The sequence below is a fragment of the Chroicocephalus ridibundus genome, chromosome 4, assembly GCF_963924245.1.
Source record: "Chroicocephalus ridibundus chromosome 4, bChrRid1.1, whole genome shotgun sequence".
Taxonomy (NCBI): Eukaryota; Metazoa; Chordata; class Aves; order Charadriiformes; family Laridae; genus Chroicocephalus; species Chroicocephalus ridibundus.
In genome coordinates, this window is record NC_086287.1 from 81,928,440 (window position 1) to 81,951,968 (window position 23,529).

General features: G+C 42.1%; 1 protein-coding gene across 1 annotated transcript; it reads left to right on the top strand.

The window, feature by feature from the left end:
* Positions 1 to 7,220: 7,220 nt before the first annotated feature.
* POP4 (POP4 homolog, ribonuclease P/MRP subunit) lies at positions 7,221 to 12,112 on the top strand. Its single transcript, XM_063334461.1, has 7 exons — positions 7,221 to 7,276; positions 7,350 to 7,402; positions 7,886 to 8,109; positions 8,763 to 8,840; positions 9,057 to 9,118; positions 9,467 to 9,568; positions 10,089 to 12,112. The coding sequence occupies exons 1-7, from the start codon at positions 7,270 to 7,272 to the stop codon at positions 10,223 to 10,225; spliced, it is 663 nt and encodes a 220-aa protein (XP_063190531.1). The 5' UTR covers positions 7,221 to 7,269; the 3' UTR covers positions 10,226 to 12,112.
* The last annotated feature ends 11,417 nt before the right edge of the window (positions 12,113 to 23,529 follow it).

Sequence of the window (23,529 nt, forward strand, 5' to 3'; positions counted from 1 at the left end):
CTTCCAGCATTTCCTGAGAGGGGCTTTCATTTAATTACCAGCCTGACAGACCAGCTCACACCAGAACTGCAGCCACATTTATTACTTTTATCTCCTTGGACACCTGCCTCTCTCCGTGGTTTATCAGATTTCTACTGAAGAGATGGACAAAATATTTTCTATTGCACCAGGTTATTGTTTCTTTAAAAGGCACTTACTAGAGCACTGACCTCAAACAGGGTTTTTTTTTTGGTTGGCTTTGGATGGGCTTTTTTTTTTTTTTTTTTCAATTATCAAAGCAATCCAGCAGCATTAACCCCCTCACTGCCCCACCACACACCGGCAGTTCAGAAGAAATCAGACTACGGCGAGGGAGCTGAAAGCCTCACCGCCAGCTCCATGCAAGCAGCTGGCCACCGCTCATAAAGACCTCGCCTGCAGTGGGAGTCACAACCCCCAGATGCTGCGACTACTTTTCATCCTCCCATGTATGAAAACTTCAAGTGGAAACGCTGAGACTCCTAAGCACATGGCTCAGAGCCCTCCAGGGCAGCCCAGTGAGAGGGATCTGCCTGAATGCCTCTTGATAGTGTGGGCCACACTTTATGCTGTCACCAGTGCCTCTCTAACTGGTTGATAAAAAGCTAATGGAGATACGAGGACCATTAAAAAAGAAAAAATGCTGTCTACATGCATCACCAGCATAGTCACAGACGGTGTTATGGGTTATAAGTAACCTGTGTGACGCACACCACTCCATAATACCAGGGTAAAGCAGCTGTTATCTCTTATTGCCTCAGGCAGCAGCTCAGGACATCGCTAGTTCAGGAGCTGACATCACGGAGCTCCTTCAGCCCAGTTTCAACAGATAAATACTTTTCACTTGTTTTTTCTGGGTCACACTACCTGAATTTGTGGAGACACACATGTCCCATGGGCAGGACTTGCGTGAGCTGGTGTGTTGTGGCAAGAGACACGTTCAAACCAGTGGGACCTGGAGTTATATGGTGCCTCGGCAGATGAGGCATTCATGTGTGTGGACTCAGCAATGCCTCTCCTGAACAAGGAGAGTGCAAGCTGAGTCGTTTTATTCAAAAGAACAGTACACTCCTGACAGCCTGTGTTACTTCGAAAGAGTCTGGCAGGAACAGGGCCTTGCTGATAGTGATGCCTTTGAGAAAGACACCTGATTACAGAGGAAAAATGAGAAATTTGTGTCCGTTTAATTAATGAACCTTTTCAACTTTCTTGGGATTTCATCCCAGTTCCTAACTCCAGGCACGCTGGCAGTTTGGCACAAAGCACCTGCTGGCTCTGAGCTGTGTAGGAGGCAGCTCATTGCAAACCCTGCCCTGTGCAGCTGGAGCCTTCTGCTCCTTGGTGGGTCAGGGCAGCAGGAGCAGCCCCCCGAGCTGCAGGGTGCCCTCTGCCCCGACTCTGACCCAAGCAGTTAGTGCTTAAGCACTTTCTGGGAAACGCAGCAAAAGATGCTTCAGTGAGACATAAATTATTTTAACATAAGCCTTGCGCAAAAAGTGCCTCTTCCTTCCTGCCACCTTAGTCCTAGTAAAAACTGCTTCGTCTCGCTCCAGAGCCCTGAGTTACGCACAGCACACGTAAAACACTCCTCTATGTTCAGGAGCTCACTGTGTGTGGTCCCTGAGCACGTGGGTGGCCTGGCAGTGCCAGGAGGTTTGGAGGTGACCAGAGGAATCACCCTGGCTGACAGGCATGCACAAACCCTGCGGCAGCCGCAGTACCGCAGCATGAAGCGATTCCAGGTACCATTTTTCTATTGCACTCTGTTACAAATAGTAACACGCAGTATGCAGGAACATATTTTTGGCCAAAACTTAACTTACCATGGGTGAAGTGCCAAGTCGAGACAAGCAAACCATGTCACACAGGGTTGCAGAGTTTGACAACCCTTTTCTAACAAAAGTTTAAAGCCAAATGAAATATATTAAACTGTTCAATTTACTATAACTCCCATGACGATTGTTGCTTTATAATTTATCGTTTTTAACATTCATTTTGCATCATACATCCCTATCATATGTAAGCCAATGGTAATTATATATAGTGTATATATATAGTATATAAAAGTATAAATAAAATAAAATATTCAACAAGATCTAAATGAGACTCAAAACCCAGCAAAAGTAACAACTCTAAGACAGACTGTCATGGAATAATACATGAATGTAGAATGCTGGTATTAATTAGTAAATACAAGCTGTTCAGGAGCAGCAGTGGTGTCTGTCATCCTGACGTGTTTTTGGATCATACGTGATCTCAGCGTGCAAGGAAACCAAACGTCAGCTGCCAAAGCCTCAGTTTACTGGCTCCTAGTTACTGTTTTTGGGAGAAAGTCTTGCTTTTTTAGCACTGGTCTGTGAGGCAGGGCTGGGTAGTTCTAGTTTGCAGTAGTTATCTCCAAGTATTCTAGTCCCACATATTTTTAGTATTTTAAGAAGGATAGAGCTTCTTATTTTGATATAAAAATATATTGGTGTTTAAAAAAGTGGGCTCCTTAACTTGTGGTGAAATTGAATCTCTTCAAAATCCTCTTTACGCTGGTAATTTTACTGTGATGCAGAAGAGGTTGGTGTATGGGAGAACTGGAGTCCTGTATGCTAAAGAAGCAGCTGCAAACAAGCTCTTCCTGGAGGAAAAGGAAACCATTTTTAATTTTTTTTTTCTTTGACTTGAAACAGTTATTTGAATGATAACACGTACAGAACATTCATCAATAGTACTCAGCAGCCCATCTCCAGCTTCACTCGGCCGACGCCGGTGCCGGGCTGCCCTCTAGCGAGAGCAGCCGCCCTGGCACGGACGGGCTCCTGCAACCGGCCTCCCAAAAACCCTGCTGCTTGCTTTCTTTTCGTTTTAAAACCCGGCTTTTAAATCATTGACGTTTTCTGAAAACATTTTGGGATTATTATTTCCGTCTGATTTCTGTGCTACTAAGACACATTTGGATTATGTTTCCGAGCGTTTTCTTATTTCCTTCACACACAGAAAAGCCAGTCTTTTTTATTCACCCTGAAGTGGTACCTGCAATTCCAGATGACAAGGAGCTGGGACTGTCAGGAAATAATGAACCTTCAGCTGAAAACAATAGTTTATCAGCTAGGGGGGGCACATCCCATCCTAATCCATGAGTTAAAGACAAGCTGATAAAGCAGAAAAACTTACGGAAAAGAAACATTTGTGGGATACAGGGTAGATCAAAAGATGACACCCATTAACCAACCACAGCCGTCTAAAATCCATCAGCCAAACCTGTAATTCAAGAGTTTGGGCTCCCACACACAACACTTACAAACTTTCCCCTAGCAAACCTACACTGACATGAAATGAACATTCAGGCTACTGGTATCAAATACTCTGTCACCCACCTGGCTGGGTGGCAGTTCTCACTCTGCCCGCCCACCACCACCCCCCCAGACATGACCCTTTCCTAGAATGGTTTTTCCAGGGAACCATGAGCACCGAAATCCTGGAAACGACTTGCACATGGCACAGCAGCACCGCCCCGACGCTGCACAGCCAGAGCTAGGAGGAAGCAGGGTATGCAGGGCACAGTCAGCCCTAAAAATGCTGGCACGCAGCGTCCCTGCACTCCCTGCCAGGCCAAAAGGAGATGGGGGCCGGAGGAGGCACAGGCAGCAGCGGAGGGGCGGTGAGACACAGGCAGGAGGTGGGGGGGACAGCCGAGGGACCTGCACAGGCTGGCTGCACCCTGCTTCAGCATAACCCTGGGGAAGGGGGTGGAAATTGGCAGCTTGATATCTGGATGGAGGAAATCACATCAGAGGGTTTTAAATGGAAATTATTTTCACCAGTACAAATGTCCCTAGGGACTAAATTCAGCTGCTAATACAATTTGGCCAAGAGGAATAAACTATATTGACCTTGAGAGCTCAAACACTTGTTGAGACAGTCTATCTAGAGAATTATGGTATTTATTTCTTGTATCAATGACAACCAGCAAAAGCATAACAGTGATTATAATCCAGTCACTTTTTACACGCATCAGTTAACTTCATACACTTCTGCTCATCTCTTACTTCAGTTCATAATTATGCTCTTTTAAAAAAAAAACGCTGATTTTCTATTCTTGTGTCACACAAGTATCTTTAATTACCATCTTTGGTCACTCTGCATCTCAAGGTTTAGCTTTCCGTGACTCTGAATATAAAGCTCCTTCTCTAATTGCTCCCAGATTCACTCAACTTTCCCCAAGACACTGCTACCACCTAGCCTGGCCGGCACAAGTTTTTTTCCCCATTACTGTAATTCAACAGTACTTACAGGTACAGCAATATGGCCCCCTAGTGCACACAGTTAGATTGCTTCCTTGTTGGGTTTTTGCATAGGTATTATTATTATTGAGCAAAAAATAAAGCCATATATATCTAATAGAATACGAAATTCCAAATTTGGCACCTATAACTTGGTATTAATAATAAGTATTAGGGATTTATATCACTATAAGCCTATTCCAAAGTGATTTACTTGAAGTAAAATGCTTCAAAAGCCTAAGCACTAAAACAGGCAGAGCAGGTGATGTTGCACATTCAGAAACATGCATTATAATTATTTGGTTTGCATACTCCACTTCTTTTATACTCACATTTTACCCATCTTTCCTCATTTCTCCGGGCCTTCTCTTTCTTACCTACAAACTGTCTTTGCATACTCTCTGGTTTCTCTATTTCTTTGCCTATTCTTTTTCATGTTTATTTGATGGGAATCTCGACTCGTGATGTGGAGCCTTCTTGCTGGGACACACACTAACATGCTGATCTCCCTCCCTCAGACTTTATATCTGAAGATAAATTGGGAAATGAAGATGTAGAGCTGTTGGAAGAGACTGGCTTCCCCAGGCACCAGTTTAGCCTGGATCATTGGATTTACAATACCAGCACCGCCAACACTGATTTGACTATTAATCCCTGAAGTGCCCTAGGAATTGCAGCATAAATCCAGTGAAGGAGCACTCATATGGCCCTGAAGACCCATAGTGCTTATGCTGGTACTCCATTCATGAAAATTGATCTTTTCTTAGTAGCAATGACAACTCAAGGAGTCCATGCTTTGTAAAACCAAGAGATCTGCTTGCTGTGGCAACGTACTTAACTGCCAGGAGGGCTGTGATACAAACCCACAGGTGCTCACGCTTAATGCTCTGCAGAGACCGGCCCTTTCTTCTTTACACACATACAGAGAGATCTACAATATTATTCCCTGTTAGAGACCACTTTAGTGCCTTTGTGCTCCACAGCAGCACTCAACAAAATCATCCTGTTTCCTATACCCTGTCTCAGTAACTTGTTCCCTAAGTATCCTTTACCAAGCAGTGCTTAATTATCTGCTGAGACAATATCCCCCTGTGACGAGAATATAAACCTCTTCTGTATTTGGAGAACCATCATGTCTGAGCAGAGGGCAGCATGAATTGGGACTAAAGCTGGCAAGGAAAAGGAACTGGCACTCTGGTTTCAAAGTACGTCCCTGTTGTACAGCAAGAGGCTGTCCTATCCCAGGAGGAGAGAGGCAACAACATATCAGAGGAGGTAAACCCCACAGCGAGCGGCATCTTCCTGATTTTTTTACTTTGATTGCTAGAAACACGGGGATAGATTTTAAAGAAAGATCTCACGTTCTGGGGTGTGTGAGTACCGGCACAGTACAGTAGCATTTGACACGCTGTTAGCTACTGGGAATAGCTGAATGAGGGCATGCAAGAGCCAGGTACCTGCAGTGGTAGTGAGGGCTATGGCTGGAAAGGCGTTGAAGGACAGGCTGGGACTAGGAAAAAAAACGCTCTCTCCTACCAAGAGAAGTGGGACGGGAAGAACTTTGGCAGGGGGCAGAGAGGGTCTGCACCTGCCCAGAGCCTGGGAAGCTTGGGCAGTGGCTGGCTCCAGCACTGCATTTGTAAATGCTGGGTGATGGGGCAACTAAAGAAGGTGAGCGGGGCTGCAGGATGGAAAGGTGGAAATGAATGTCCCAGCATCTCTGGTGGGAGCAACTGCAGGATGAGGCAGAAGCGAGGGTTGATATGCCCAGGCTGCCCATCACAACAAGCATCCAGATTCTAAAGCAACACTGTTACTGTGGGAAGGACGCTAACAAATCACCACTTGAACAACAGACTTGTCTGCTCCAAGTGTACATGATCACACTGAAGTGGTGGATAATTAGAGAAAATGAGGTGGCCTGTGCTACAGAAGGTATGATGACATCTGGCACTCAACTTACTCTCACAAGTCAGAAAATTTGTTAGTATAAAAGAGATAAATAATAGCCAGATTTCATTTTCTATGACTGTTTCCTTGATTCTGGCTAGAAATGTTAGTTTTGCATCCTGATCTCTGCTGAAATAAACCTGTGACTTGTGTAATAATAGCAACGTAACTGACATTAGTTGAAGGCATTGAATGGTCCCTAGCTAGCCTAATCTAAATGGCTAATCTAACAATCTACCCTGGCCACAGCTTCCCCCTTTGTAGAGCCTCATGGTTGCAATAAGCAATATCACTTCCGTTTTATGTTCTTTTCTACGCTTTTTGGTCTTAGCGATGGCTTCCCTCTAAACCAGGGTCTACCACGGTTTGTGATTTATGAGGGAGACTGAGCTCTTTGGGATCCTTGAGTGTGCAGACCCTGGTGCCAGCCACGCCAGGCAACAACCCATAAATGCTGGTATATGGAGGGAGGCTCCTCTGCCCAGGACGCACAGGGCTCTTGGTTCCCTCCAGCAGGCAGCCTCTGAAATTTGAGGTTAAGGCTGGGATTTACTACCCTAACCAGCAGTGGGGGAGACGGTAACAAGATGGTCTGTCTTCTGATACGCTGAGTAGCGTAAACTCTCTATAAAAGCCTTTTTTTTTTTTTGCAAGCAGAATCTAACAATTCTCTTCAGCCTGACCTCCGCGGGGGCTCAGCAGCGTCCAGGCCCGAGCTCCGCTCGCGGGCAGGCCAGGCCACCGCGGCGCCACCCCCACGCCCTGAGGGGCCCCGCGAGCCTTACACGCGCCGGGCTGCGCCGCGAGGTTCGTTTAAGCACACGATAATTACAGAAAAAGGCCCGCTCGCCGTTCCTTCCCCGGGCCCCTCCCCACTCACACACCTGGGCTAGCGCACCGCCCCCGGGCGATGAAGGCGGCACGCGCCGGCGCCCCCTGGCGGCCAGCCCTGGGAGCCGCAGCGCTGCACCGGCGCACGTCGCCTCCGTGACGTCCGCCACCTGCGCCGGAAGCGCCGGCGGCCGCCGCGATGGAGGGTGAGTGCCGGTGGGGGCGGGGGGCCGCGGCGCGGCGGCCCCGCCTGACGCCCTGCCCCGCTCTGCCTTGCAGGGGAGCTGTACCGCCGCCTGACGCCGAGGGAGACGGCGGGCTTGCGCCTCCAGGTACCGCCCACCGCGGAGGCCCTGCCCGGCGGGGCGTCCCGGGGGCAGCGCCGGCGGTTCCGTAGCGATTTCAGCCCTCGTCGCACGCAGCCGCACGGAACCTCCGTCTGCCAGCGCGGGATATATGTGTGTGTGTGTGTGTGTGTGTGTCTCGGGGGGAGTGTCCGGCATCGGTTTCCCCCGTCCGATGAGATCAGGATTCAGACGCTCTAGCTTTGGCGTCTGAATGCGCCGTGTGGGACCGAACGCAAAAAATCGGCGTTTTCTCCCCAGTTTCGGCATTACCCAAAGCGATGTGAGAAAACCGTAGGCCCTCGCACGCACCAGGCCTCGGCCTGTCAACATTTACCATTTAGTATTACTTTTGTGCAGATCTCTCATTCCTGGGGTGCTTTTGTCAACTCGATAAAACTACTAGTCATCAGCAAGTTCTTAATTTAATTACAACTTAATATTTTAAAGTATCTTTTACAATATCCCTAGCCTCAAGGATCAGAAGAGGCCAAAGCCTTTGTAAATGCCTTCCTGAAGCGCAGTATGCCAAAAAAGAAAGATGAAGCTATCCAGGATATACTAACTCGGAAAGCTGTAGTTCTTGAGCATTATTCCAAAAAAAAGACAAAGCAAAAGAGGAAGAAAACAAAAGGTTTTACTGCCAAGCAAAGGCGAGAAATGCGTCTTTTTGAAATTGAACCCGAACAACAAAGGTAAGATCTTAAAATATTTCCTTTGTGTAGTAAAAGTAGGAAGTGTGGAAAAGCAGCAGCACGTACGTGTGGATACTAACTACTAACCCTGCAGCATGCAAACTCAGCCTGAGACTCTGTGGCATTTCACCATAAGAAAACAATTATTTTGTCTGTATAGTTGGAAAGTTCCGTTCTCTTTGTTACTGGTTCTCTTTCCTTTTGGGTAGCTAAATATAACAAGAAATCAAACCCAAGTACAATCAACCCGGATTTCAGTTTCTAAAGTTAGACTGTCTGTGACCAGAGAGTCTAAATTCTGCATCAGGTTCCTCCAACTAATGCATGTCAAGTAACGCCCCTGCTGTTACTAACATGAAATAAGTGGGGAGGTAACAGAATAGAAATGGTTTCGGTGTTAGCCATAGCCCAGTCCTCTAAAACACTGCACCACTTTGGGTTCATAGAGAGGAGCATACTTAGTTTGTGCCTTTTTTTATAAAGCAAACCTATTGTTTGGAGTGGCTTACCTCAAAGGTTAAGTTATGAGACCAGATTACAAAACTTATAAATGTTAGTCTGAACTCTGATGGTAAATATGGATTCCTTCAGTAATCAACAGATTTTTTTGATAATGAAGTTTTTGTATAATACTTTTTGACTTTTTACTGCAGATATGCCATCTTTCTACCATTACATGAACTCTGGAAACAGTACATCAGAGACCTATGTCATGGCCTTAAACCAGATGCGTAAGTTGAGATATTTTAAAATTAGTGTTGTTTTGATTTAATAGATACTTGCAGGTTAACTGAGTTACTGATAGAAACATCACAGTGACTTGATAAGGATACGTACTATTTCTGTAACCTTTGACCACGATTTCAATAGCCACCATCACATTTTATAAACCTGACTTTCCATATAATTTTCTTTCCCTCTTCCCTGATCCCACCCTCTTCTTCAAGGCAACCACATATGGTTCAGGGCAAGCTGCTAAAAGCTGATCTCCATGGAGCTATTGTTACAGGTATTCTTTTTTTTTTCTTTTATAAAAGTCATCTGAAGTTCAGTAGACATTCCTATATTTCAGGTGTTTATTTTTAAATTCCTTTCGGTGTTAACTCTGGAATCACATAGCTGAGATCATATGTTGATGGATTCGCTCTCTACTTATCAATGCTAATTACGTTTCAGCTGCTCTTAGAAATCATGTGAGTCAAAAAGATTAGCTGCAAGTTTTACCAGTGATTACTGTAATTGCATTATTTCAGAATATTGCAAACCAGTTTTTAAAATCATGAAGCAACTGTAGAAGAGCAAATAAACTGACTGAATCTGAAATTTTCTAATAACCTACATACTTCTGTTCTTTCAGTCACAAAATCAAAGTGCCCCTCTTACGTTGGGATTACAGGAATCGTTCTACAGGAATTTAAACACGTCTTCAAAATTATCACGAAAGAGGACAAATTAAAAGGTATATAAGATGATTTTTTCAATGCTTTTCACAACTTGAATAATGAGAAGTTTCTTCAAAACACTGTTCGTCTTACACCTCTGATAACATTGTTATATCAGTGCTTTTCTTTCTTTGCATGGAATGGCAGAAGTCAATGTCTTTCTAACGGCTACGTAACGGCTCAATATCTTACCAAGAAAGTATCTCATTAGAAATGGGCAATTAAAAAAAAAAAAAGCATTTCCAATGAACCCAACATGATTATGCTTATGGCTCATTCACCTGATTCATATTAGATGTTCTCTGCAATACTTAATGCGTGCTCCTGGAAGAGGACTAGCTTTAGTAATTCCAATTTAAAATTTATAAGTTTTGGTTATTTTTCTTTTCTATGTCTTCTTGCTAAAGCATAAAGACCTTGAAATGTGGCAGACCTCAAGTCTACGTGTGAATAATATACCCTGGTATATCAGTATATTTCATAACAGGGATTTACATTAGACCACTTTTGTTAATTTCTTTCCATTTGCATTTTCAGTTGTTCCAAAACTTAACAATGTATTTAGCTTGGAGATTGATGGATTCATTTCCTACATCTATGGAAGCAAGTTCCAGCTTAGAGCAAGTGAGCGATCTGCAAAAAAGTTCAAGCTGAAAGGAACTATTGACCTATGATTTCATGGAAAATCGGAAATATTAAGATAAATGTCTGCTGTTTTCCTGCAGTTTAAAGGCCAGGTTTTCTGGCAGATTGAAAATGGAAGAGCTATGTGAAATATTTCTAAAGTATTTCTTCTTACTGAAGAATGACTAGTATCTGTTGTCTTTAAAGCAGTCTCTCAGACTGTTGGAGCTTATTGTATCTGTTTCGTTATTTGTATATAACATTCTGGCTTTTATTAAACTTACATGATTAGTATTGGTTACCTGACTTCTGTTTCAATATATAATTATAAATTTGCACAATGAAAATTGCATTTTGTAAGTCTGTGATAAATGTTATTGTTGCCGTCTGTATAAACTGAGCTTTATCTGCCTATAATATGCTCATAATGAGACTACAGGTGATGACAACTGCTCTTTTATAATCATTGTTCCTGGGCCAACGTCAACATCTTTGCCTGGTGCAAGCATATGCAAGTTGTTTCAGCCGATATGTTTTACCTTGAATAGCTCCTTCCCTGTGGTTAATAGTTGCAGATAACATGTATATGCATGAAAATATAAACATATCAAACATGTAATGCAGCCCTGCAAGCTGTTTGCTTACCAATAACATACTACTTTAATATTAAATCAGATATGTCTATATTAGTAAATACATATTGTCATGCCAGAGTGCAGGGAACACAACACATCATGTAACAGTGAAGCACTTGAAGCTAGAAATTCAAAGACGGAAATGACCCCCATTCAATCTTGTACTTAAATTACCCAAAAAATTGCTTTATGAATATTTAACCTCTTCATAGGGCTTTACTCTGGCCTATTTTTGTATATATTTAGACATGGTGTCTATGATCTATGCTTTAAAAATATACCTTTATTCTGATTAAAATATACATGTTACACGCAATTTTAAAGAAGGCTGGCATAGACGGCACTTAGTTTTTATCACCTGTTTGTAAGCACTACATCAGTAGGACACAAGGAGTCAGGTAGTTTCATAGTGTACATCTTCTAAACTCACCAACCACCCTTTATACAACACCACTTGTGAGGAGGCTTCTGGTGTTTAAAACCTTTTATCTCCTGTTTTCATAATTTTTTTTACTATATACTTCAAGGATCCTTTTTTGGCTGCACCGATTACAATCTCTCATCAGCAGGGTTGACTTGTTAGAGAGGTGGTAGTGACCTCTGTATTTAGATCACTTAACTTTTCTATTATAAAAGCACCTCTACGGTGTTTATAATATAAAGATAGCTTTCAGAAGCTTTCAATGTAAATAATGAAGTCTATTTCAGAGTCAAATGAAAGACCCATATCTAGGAAGAGGAGATTTTCCCAGCCACCACTCAAGTGCTCATAGCCAACCAGGGTCATTTCTTTAAAGAGAACATAGCTGTTCTCTCACATACCTGGGGTTAGGAGAGGAGCTCCAGCTAGAGCTCTTATCCACACCACAGGGCACAAGCCATATATCTGCCACAAGAAAGCCAAAGATCATCAACACCTCCAACGCCCCCAGGTCTTATGAAAACATTAACGGTGCCAGTCAGCCCTCAGTCAGTTGGTCTCCAAAGCTCGTACTTCCCTTCTGGACCTGTTGCTGGGAGAGGTTACAGGAGAGCTGCATCTCTCCAGCGCGATCCCTCAGGCGCAGACCACATTGAGCATCACTGAACCAGACTGATCAGCTGAAATCACAGCATGGCCAATACTAGTTTTCGAGAACAACAGACTGCCCCCTTTGAAAAGTCGAGTAATAAAGCGGTTGGTATGGAAATATTCATTGCAATTTTATGAAGTACTGCCTTTGAGATGGGGAAAACAGACTAGTTTTGCTAGAGAAGTATATTTTATACAGGGAAAATACAGTCATTTCACACCAATGGCAAAGTAGGAGAAACACTGTGAAAGCTTTTGAAAATATGAATAAACACACTTGAAAGTGCCAAAGAGCAGAAGATTTTTTCAATGAATTTATATCTGTGAAGTAATCCGTTAAAGTTGTTAGACCTGAGCTGTTATTCTACCTAGTACCCATTACTTCTCTCAACATTCTCTGAAATTAAATCCCTTGGTTTCCTGTGAGAGGTCGGGAGGAAAAACAAACAAAGTGGTAGAAAGCATAAATCATAGCAGCAACTCTCCTTTCAGGAAAATGACCTAATTTTAATTTTGCTCATAGCCTTCTGTGTAACATCTAATTAAGACATCTGTTAAATGCCTATAATATTAAATTAATAGGGAGAAGCTAATAGAACTTTATTGGCATAGTCCAGTTAATCAACATTAAGGGCCTTTAATGGATGTCTTAAATAGACATCATTAATAGGAACGCCATACAAATTGGAATTAGGCACAATCATGTTTCATTGTGCTGTGAAGGACATACCATATTCTACCATATGGACACATAGATGAACACAATACAGCTTTGCACAGCTATTGGCATTTCCATTTTTTAAACTATTTCAGCAACCAAAAGAGACAAACGCTGCCTAGCAGTCCTTTTCGATAAATAATAGCAAGGCATTCATTATTTACAGTGAGGAGTGCTGAAGAGATGTTCAAAGGTCTCCTCAAGGTAATCCCATGCTAGTAGCACATAAAGACAGATGACAAATGAAGAATAACAGGAGAGCTGAACAGCCAATGCATTCAAGATGCCTTGACTGCAGTTGGTAAATCATCTGAAGAGGCCTTTTCGTAATGACTAGGTGACGTGTTCCAAACAGCCCCCATAAATTACCTCAGCTAAATCGCTCCTGCAGACCGCTGGTATCACTGTCTACCCATCAGCTCCTTGAACCAAACCCCTGTCCCATCTACTTTCTCCAGAACACAGCTCTGTGTTTGTCTTTCACTAGAACTCATTAAACTCCCTGTTGCTTGTAAAGGAACTTCCTTAGAATATGGCTAACATGAAAATGACTGCTCACCAGTCCTTCCTTGATGATTCATGACCATTCCCCGTCTCTTCATTAGCTGAGATAGTAAAAACTTAATAGTTTAATATTAGAAAATTGGAGCACTAATCACAGCTGCCTCTAACATGCCTCTTCCTTCGAATGCTCAATACTGAATTGCATACAGCAGAGACACATTTTTCATTATGATTTTTATACCTAAACTCTCACTAAAGAAAAGGCTAACCAGAGAATAATGAATGACAATGAGCAATATACTATCTCACTACATTATGCATTTTGCTTTCCTATTACTATGGATATATAATATACACAAGAACACATATATTTATAACCAATCTGAACTAAAACAATTGTCAACAATCCAGTTACTGAATTTTGAACATTTAAGCAGGAATGGGAAAACAAACAAAAAACCCCGTAATTTCTGTTTGAAACCTCAAAATAATTCATTGTAGGAAATGCTTGAAATTAAAGGAAAGTCACATCCAAGAAAACACATAGAATTTTGTATTTGAGGGTTTTTTTAATACTTCTCTAAAAGATGGATTACACAGCAATACAATGGGAACCCCCAAAACAACCCTCCTGGGACTCTCCTTAGGAACCTCATATTAAATACTGAAATCGCAGCTGCACGTAGCTGACGTTAACTCTATATATTCAAGCCACACAATGTTTTAGAGAAGCGTTAAGAGAGAGCATAAAATTCTGATCTGGACCAGAGTCTTTTTTTAATGAATTCTCAAGCCTTGGACAAGTTCATCCCTTCAGTAGACTCTCTTTGTCCATTTTAGTATTTCAGAACTGGGAGGACTCATGTCAATGCAAGAGGTTAAGAATAATTTATAATCCTCTTGCAACCTTTGACCAAACAACTCTTGTTAAACAAGCCTTAAAATAATTTGGAACAGTAACACACAGTCCTTAATAAGCAGCTGCATTTTGCAAAGAAGAAGTCCCAGCAAGGGCAACTAGTATTTTTTACTAGAACAATGCCCCTATTGAACTGCAAAAGAAAAGGACAGGATATGGCTATGCCAGGCTGCTATGATCTGGAAAAGTAAGCTACTTGTTCTGAGGGGTGTACATAAAAAGTAGGCAAACCTGGCTTAGCTATTTGCACCATTATTTGCAAATCATAGAAATCTTGACTGGAAACATTGGTGGTGTTTTCAAATAGAAAGAGACCAAAAAATGGCATAGGGTGAGAAAGAGTACAGAACCAAAAACAAAGCGAGTCAGAGTTCAGACTGAATAACAAAGGGAAGGAGAATCAGTTTGGTAGGGGAAATAAATCGTGCAGAGAAAAGCTGCAGCTATTCATTGGTGTGACGCTGGCAATTCTATGCATCATCTGCCAGGTTCCACTATTCTAAGGAAAAAGATACTCCAATTTTGCTATAGACTGCTTGTGTCACACACTAACCAACTGGGGGCTATTGGTCCTTCTCCACATCAGCACTTTTTCTTTACTTCTGCTATTTATAAAGCTTTTATAAAAGATTCAGAGGTAACCTTTAACATTCTAAAAATAAATATGAAGCAGTCCTTGAGAAGTGAAAAAAAGCCACAGCTTATAATCTAAAAATTATCAACATTTTTCACTTTCCAAGGAAAACGGTGTCCTTGGGCATTTATCAGCGTGAATGGGAAATGCTGAGCTTGTGCCAGAGCTCTTACAGCAGCCCAAGCCCATACTCTGCCCGGTGTTTCTGTTGGTGTGCATGCGCCAAAGAACCAGCACACACTGCAGAGCTACTGACAGGTTTGCCATCAAATAACTTACATCTTTGCTTATAACTCCTTTCTTAAATAGCATACTTTGTCTCATATAATCAGAATAGTTCACATTTTTTCCACAGCTCCTTCTAGTCCTTTTAAAATTCACTTAAAACACGGCTGTGATGTCAGGTAAGATCTACTGTACTGCATTAGACCTGAGACACCATCTTGCCCCTCTACATCAGCAGCGTGTTTTCAGGGAACAGGAGTCTTCTCAAAACCGGGGTGGCACTGCTTTTATCTAAACAGACCGATTCCTCAGGGCCTTACCAGAGCAGCTACACAAGCCGATTCCCCAGTTCCAAGTGCCAAAACCATACACAGACAGGTTTTCTAACAAAAAGTTCTGATCACCTTATCATTTCTGCTGCAGTCACTGACACCTTCACACTGAAGACCACTGGATGGATAATTTCTAGCTCCTGCTGTTCGTACTCCTCCCTCAACACACACTACAACTTCCCTAACTAATCTCCCTTTGCCTCTGCAGTGACCTTACCATAAGTGATGCAAGTACGAGGCTTCAGCAATCCACAAGCTCTCTTTTCTGACTCCAGCAGATCCATTTTCTTCAGCCTACACACCATGTGAGATTTGGGCAGTACCAGCAGGATAGAAGGTCACCAACAGACAATAGCAGCTACGTTAGGCCGGTCTCCTGCACGACCACAGCTAAGGCAAACGCCCAGCTGGCCTCTCTGGCAACACCAAAACTCCAAAAAGGCTCTCCTGATATGGAAAACACCTGAGTACTTTGAAAGACTAACTCTTATCAGCTGTGCCTCTAAACCCAGCTGTATTGCCTTCTTGCACCCAAGGTGAGCTCATATGCATGTAGGGCCTTGGTAAATCCATTAGTTGACCTATATAACAAATGCTCACTGTCATTCATCTTGTTAGACAAACAAAAAATGGATTTACAAAGCTTGTCATGCTACAACATTCACCAGACCATGGTCCTACATAGCAGGTCAAATTACACACCGACAACAGCCAATTCCATGAAGTTTCACAGAGGTTTGACCCACCTTTATCTCACGCTCCCCTCCCTTAAATCTGTCGTTCCTATGGTAACTATCTCCAATTCTGAGTCACATTCCCTACAGTTTGTGATGAAAATGTATTATTTTGGTAAGGCAGAAATCTCCCTCAGTGTACTGGTTTAATTAAATTAATGAGTGAATGTGAAAAATAGAGGATCAAGCATCCACTGCTGCTGAGAGGAGCAGTTACATCTGGCAAACACAACCCTCCCGGGCTGCAGAACAAACAGTACCTGGCGCTCTACCTACAGACAGGTTTTGACACCTACATCTGCACACTCTGCCTGTTGGAGAGGGATTATGGAGAACTACAGAGAACCCAGCAACATTTAATACTGAATTAAGAGCTCTCCCTGTTAAGAGAGCTCTCTGCTGCTTTCTGTTACTGTATTAGTCAGATAAGGTATAGTATCTTATAACCATTAAGAAGAGAAAAAAATTAGTATACAATTGACTAAAATAACATAACAGACAGCTTTAAACCAGGATGCTGAAGGAAAATGCACAATCTAAACTTTACACTCTCTCCTGCCCTGCTCCCCAGCCTATTTTTAGGCTATTACTTTTTTTCATTCTGCTGGGAACTATTACCCATAGTACGTAACTGTTGACAAACAACACTGATTTAAACCATGTTATTTTCATACACTTTTAGGCACTGACCAATCTTCTAGTAACCATCACCTTCTATAGGCAGATTTGCAGTACAGGCCTGTTAACAGGAATCTCTTCCTGGTATATTAGTTAATAAATTCAGCCTTATTTCTTTCAGCTCTCAGAAGGAGCTCTTAGACTTATAACATAAGTGCATTCTTTTGAATGAGACACTAATCTTAAAATAAACAAAAATATATAATGATATAGTTAGAACATTAATTATAATATTCATATAATAGTTTCTGGGAAGTATATTATCAATAATGCCAAAGGAATTTGGCTTGACCTCACAAATTTTAAATCAATAAATAAAATTGAATGTAAATCCTAAAGTCCTCATATGCTTGTTGAAGGCAAAAGTTAAGACTTCAAAACCAAAACCTCAAGCATGACTCCACTCACTTATCTGTAAGTCAGGGCTTCTTGGCTGAGCCACGTGGCTCTGAAGCCCCAGGCTCATAACAGAATGTTTAGGGAAATGTGCTTGTTGGGCATGTGAGCCCAGCTGCCAACACAGACCTCTGACCACAAGCTCCTTGGCCATTCTCTAGTGTACACACAGTATCAGCCCCAAAATAAACTTGACTTAATAGCACTGTTATTCTGGGAGGGAGGGGAAAAACAGGATTATGCACTTCTTGTAAATGTTAAAATAATTCCATAAATCTGAATAAAATGAATTTTTTTTGGTGAAATTGTCTGCAATACTCTGCCATGCATATTCTTCCTCTAAAGGATTATTTCAAAATTATGGACTTAGAAATGTTCAGCTGGATAGTTCTTGGGTGGCTGAGGTGCCCACTGAAGAATTTAAATGATGTAATAGCTATTGAACACCCCATTATATGGCTGCCTAATTAATGTAAATGATAGTTATGTCTCATTCACAGAGGATTATTTTACACGGAGGAAAATCTACTCACTGCCACAGTAGCCATTTCGATAGTTTTTATAGGAGCAGTTGCATTATGGCTTCATTGAGTAAAAGGTAAGTAGCCGTCCTAAATAACGAAGATTGAAGCTTTAATAGTCTCAATAAGGAATCCTGCAGGTTTTTTATTTCAAAAATTAGAGTTTGATTGCAAGTGTATGATAATGAGAGGGAAAGAGCACTGGCATGTGGAATTCTTCTGCAGTCCAGGCTCCTTGGAAACTTCCATTTCTTCTGCACACAAATATAGAAGAATAAGGATAGAAAAAAAAGAAAATAAGCTTGTCTCTACTTTTCACCACAGCATGTCCAAGCTCCAAGCCTCTTCCCGTGGCAACAGCTTGGTGGATAAGGATATGCTAGAATTGTGCCTGTTATACTTAGAAGGCTGACATTACTGGAACAGCTGTATATGGCTGATCACGTACACACAAATACCCTCAAATAACATGAAGACTCCAGCTTAGACCCATTTAAGTGATGATACATAGATATAAGCCAGCCTTACAAACTTGTCTCAGACTTACAGCCTATTACAGCAACTCTTTTTTGCAAGGCAATAGTCAAGGGACTCGGCATTTCTGTTATGAGACCCTATTTCCAAGGTTATATATCAGAGATTATAACAGCTATAAAAATTCAAATGAGATTTAAAACTTGGCATAAGCATTCTTGCTTGGGATCTAGTATTTTTTAAGCAAATCTTTCCAGGAAAAGCTAAAAGCTTTTACAAAGCTTTACTTGTTACACTTGTTATTTTAGGTCTCTATTGCTATGTAATTCTCAATCTAGATTCTTATGCGTTCCCCATCGCAGTACCCAAGTAATCTCTTCTCACAGCTGCACTTTCAGAATGGCAGTTCGGAGCTAGGACAATTGATTTGACATTTGTTTCTCCAAATAGCAAACTTCCAAGAAGGGTTTTAAAAGAACTTCTGTTCCAAGACAGCCACTTTTTTTCAGCAATAAAACACCACATGTGTTTTAGCAACTAAAAAGTGGCAACAACATTAACCTGAATTATGGTAACAATGACTACAAAACAAGCTGGCTGGGGATTTGCAAACACAATCTCCAGATGTCTGCAAAAGATCTGATTTATCAAACACACTCCAGGCAGGATTTGTTGTGGGTTTGTACTTCCTAATAAAAGAGATCTGTAGAATTTATTTACTGTTAGTGTTGGTGAAAGGTGCTACCCTTGGGACATCTTTCAGAAAGGTGAGTAGATCCCTTTAGAATAAACCACAGGATATGGAGAGTGTCACAGTCGCTAAAAATCAAAGCTTGAAATTGCCGATGAAGTGAAACAGGACGAAGCTGAAGGTTAAATATAGGGAGAGGAAAAAAAAGATCGTAGGAATTGGAGGCAGCCTTGAGAAAAAGCCTTGGGTAGTGCCAAGGGGAAGTCCAGTACACTCTGGCTGCAGGGACCGGTTAGAAACACCGTGGAGGATGCAATCTTATTATATCAACACAGGCTGTGGCCATTTAAAATGCATCCCTCTGTGTGGGGCCTTAAAAGCACCGCACTGAAAGTAACGGCTAGTTCTACCTCCGGTTTCAATCCACAGCCTTGCTGCTGAAGCCATGATGAGAAACCTTGGCTAGTGCTTAGTTTAGGGATGATTTTTGCAAAACAACTCCCTGCCATACAGAAGCTGGACTGACACGAATGCATGCTTTTCAAATAGGTCTCCACACAACACTCCCCATGGATAACTGCTGCATGCAAATACCTTGCCACTTGTGTTAGCAAAAGACTGGCCCAAGTACAGGCAGAAGCAGTGGGGCCATTAAATTTATGTTCCCTCACCTTCATTCTTACAGTTCTGTCATGAAGTAGTTTTGACTGAAAACTAATGCTTCATACAAAGAATATAGGGTCCCTTGTATCCTAGGCTAATATCCATGGCGGGGGGGGGGGGGGGGGGGGGGGGAAGACATTCGTATGTACACAGAAGTAAAACAAGTAAAGCACACAATCTGTATTTTCAATTTTGTATTTACAGTCCAATACCTTCTTTTTGCAATGACTTGTGAACAACAGCTTTAGCACAGCACTGCATCAAGATAACTACCTTTGTTTCCGCCTTGTTGTGTTGTTGTTTGTTTGGTTTTTTTTAAAGCAACAAAGTTGAGGCAACTCCTTAGGATTACTTAGAAAACCCAAGGCTTACCCAGAGAATGATAACATCTTCTGGTTTTGAACAATGACTTCTGTTTAAAACAAAATGAGTTACTAAGGTGAACAGATTGAGTAATCAAGCTCAATTAAGCATGCACTGTAACAACATTCACTGTTTGGTGAAGTGATAAAACAGCTTTATTTTCTTTTGACTTCTGGCAGTCTACCTCAAAGAACCGCTCATTCCTATTTCTACCCAGCTAGCGTTTCTGTGAAGATGTATCATGAATTTTAGCTACTTTGCCAAAGATATTGTTGGGGAAGGGGAAACAAAGAAACATCCTACAGCTACAAGCAGAAGACAATATTAGCACCTCCACAGGCCTCAAGCTTCACTGGTACAGTCCATGCTCTGATCAAACATTGTTTTCATGTAGGAGAGCAGTGTCATGCTTTGGAAGACAAGCCACTTTTGGGGCTACACAATTATGAGAATGTTTCAAAAGACAGTTTTCTTCCCATGCAGCAGAATGGTTTGTAGCTTCAGGAAAACCACATTAATAGCTTGTGGGGCTTGGGTTTGAGGCACGGATATTTTAATTTATTATTGTTGTTCCTGTTGTTTTTGTATTTTGTTGCTGTTGGCTTTTGTTGCAGCTAACATAAAAACACTATAGAAATCTCACCTCCTTTATGCCCAGAGCAACACATTTTGCTTTGATACCAGAAGATGGAGCCACATGCTCACAGTTTTAAAGTGATTTTTTTTTTTTTTGCTGTTCTGACAGAACCATCCATGAAGCAGATAGTGCCTAGAAACTGCTCCCTTACCTTACATGAACTTGCCTTTTTACCGCGTCTGTGTGTACTGCTAATCTGGTGCATTCCTTAGCCTATGTCAGCTGCCTTTCTCAGATGTTTCCATAACAACTGAATCTTCCTTACTGCAAATTTGTTTTCTGAATTGCCTACCGTGTCAAAATGAAATCAGGAAACAGAACCAAACTAACCCAGGCATTTCCAACTGCTAAAATATCACATTTTTCATTTCCTTCATGAAAGGATATGCTCTTAAAGAAAGTCATACTTGTCCCAGAACCATCAATGTGAGATTCTTAACTCCTCATCTTGTTAAAAGGCCAAATAAATGTAGATATAATTTGTGTCTACTCTGCATCCTAAAGCTAAAAATGTGTGCTCAGATGAAAGAATAGGCCAGGTTTGTACTCTGCAAACCCTTCAGCACTGCTGCAGTCACTCAGAGTAAGCTACACATTTGATGTGACTGAGGCATGCCTTTGCCCACCCCAACAGTATGTTGCTGCCCAGTATGACTGGTTGCCACACGGTAGGGCACAGTCAGTTCTCACTCTGGTGAAGGCTAATAAACCCCCTGTTGTGCTTCAAAACTTGCTTGCCAAAAAACAAACCAAACAAAAAAAACAGTCCACAGTGGGAGATGCTCTACCATGGCTGCTCCTTCAGGTCCTGCTCTGGGGCAGCTCCCACCCACGGCCCTGCAGAGGCATCCAGGCTGTAGCACTGCCACTGGCAGCTGCTCCATAGGCAGGGCAGGCAAGGAGCATTGCTGACACCACCACCACCCCCCCCCAGCTCCATAGGCAGGACAGGCAAGCAGCATTGCTGACCCACCCTGCAGCTCCACACTGTGCAGTGGGACAGGGCTGGTCAAGTCTGACAGCGAGTCTGCTAAACCCTGCCCCTTAGCAAACACAGTGTGTGCTTGTCCTACTGCACACAGCCATCTCCATGATATATTAAGATGAAAAGAGCCTTTGTAAAATGACATACATCTGAGGGGAAAAGACACTCTTCACTAAAGGTATTAAAGCCTATTAGGGCTTTCTTTTGTTGGCTACTTGCTCTGTCAGCTGTATGAGCAGCCAGTTCTACAGAGTCAGATCAAAGCAAGATAATGACATCCCTAATAAAGCCAGCAGAGATCTTTCAGGTAAAAATGTTTATTGTTCAAGAACACGGTCGGGTCCTTTCCTGACCTGGCAATGTCCCAAGTTACTACAGAACTGTTTTAAATACGCAGACGTAATTATTCTTTTTGCCACTCTTTCAGACTGATCTCAGGCAGCAGGAGGAGGCAACTAGTTTTACTCTCATTCATTTCCTTATTACAATGCCGTAACCTCTTTATAACAAACCCTCCACCACAACACTTAACACCTCTCTAACAGGACATTAAAAATGAAGTCAGCAAAACATTCTAACAAAGTGGTTCACCAAACATAAAAAATCATTTACTTTTTACAAAATCTAAATATGGGACAAAGCATGCTGTCTCCATAACCCTGAATGCTGCAATCTGCTATCAGCAGTAGATATTCACACAGGGCTTCAGGTCCCACCAGTCCTTGGGGAACCACCATTTGATGAGGAAAACTAGAAGGGTGTGTGTAACACTGAGTGGAGCCCACAGCAGGTGACATTGACATGTGTCATCTCTCCAGAGCTTGTAGGTACCACAGGAAGGCTTTGGCACATGGAACAACTAGAGTAATAGTTACTACTAATTCTCAGCTTTTATTTAAAAAAAAATAAAAAAATACTTGCAAGCTTATCTCCAACAATTAATTAAAGGCACCCTGAGTGACAAATCTGAAAAAAACGTCATACTGACCCTTTTCCCTGCCATTTACTTCAGTGCTGTGTCCGAAAGCCCAATTACAGCTTTGGCTGCCAGGATTTCTGAGCAGTGTCTCTAGCACTTCCTGAATGATTTTTGGACAATCACTTTAAAACTTGGATTTGTTTCCTTTGTCAGTAATATAGGAACAATACTCAAAAGTCCTCAGGGGAGGAGCACTGTATTTGGGAATCACTTTGTGGCTATGAAAGCACTCTGTAAAGGTGTAAGGAATCTGTGGGTTGGGATGCTGAGCTATGCCTCAACATGAACAAAAAGAACTTTCATACTCTTTCCATCCACAACCTGGGTCCCTTGCAGAGCAGACACAGCTGTAGCAGTGGTCCCAGTCAAACTGCAGGAGGTGGAGACATCTCAGCCATATAGCCAGTGCAGGCAGAGATCAGCTCTGCAGCAAAACCACCAGAACTGGCTGTACCTTGCATCTAACAGGTTTATGCCACATTAGATTACAAAACCCACAAATGACACCCGGGTAGCACTTGTGTAGTATGCTAGATGTATCCCAAATATGTCACCTGTGCTGTTCATGCTCTCTCTGCTCAGAAAGAAATGGAAATCCCAGACAGAAATACAGGATTCCTATTGAAGATCTGCACTGCAATGACAGCAAGCTGAGGAAATCGCCAGGAGGAAGCAGAAAAGGCCGCACTGTTGATTGACTACTGTGTCTGCAAGATGGACGAGAATTTGAACTCCTTTGTAAGGAGACCAAACATATCACTTAATAAAAACTAGGCATCCTACAACGAACCTCTCTTTCCCATATTTATTCCTCTCTAAACACAGCAGTGCACAGATTATAGGAAATGGTTTTACATTTAACTTCAACCCCAAGTGGTAAAGAAACGGATTGTATCTCACAATGTAAATTTGCATCTACCATCATTTAATGGATGTTTTATACATGCTATGTACTACTGTGTTTTTATGGAAAGGCAAAAAAATTACTTGGGAATTTGTTTTTAATTAAGCAATAAGGCTCAATGGGGCACTGCTATCATGCAATAAAACCACTCCTGGGGTGTTGTGAGGCATTTGGTCCAGATGAGTGCTTCAAATCACCCCCAGATTGTGATTAGATGATTACTCCCTGGAGTTAATATTAGATGGTTCTCTCTAGAGTTGTCTTATTGCTATTATAAAAAGTCTTCAACA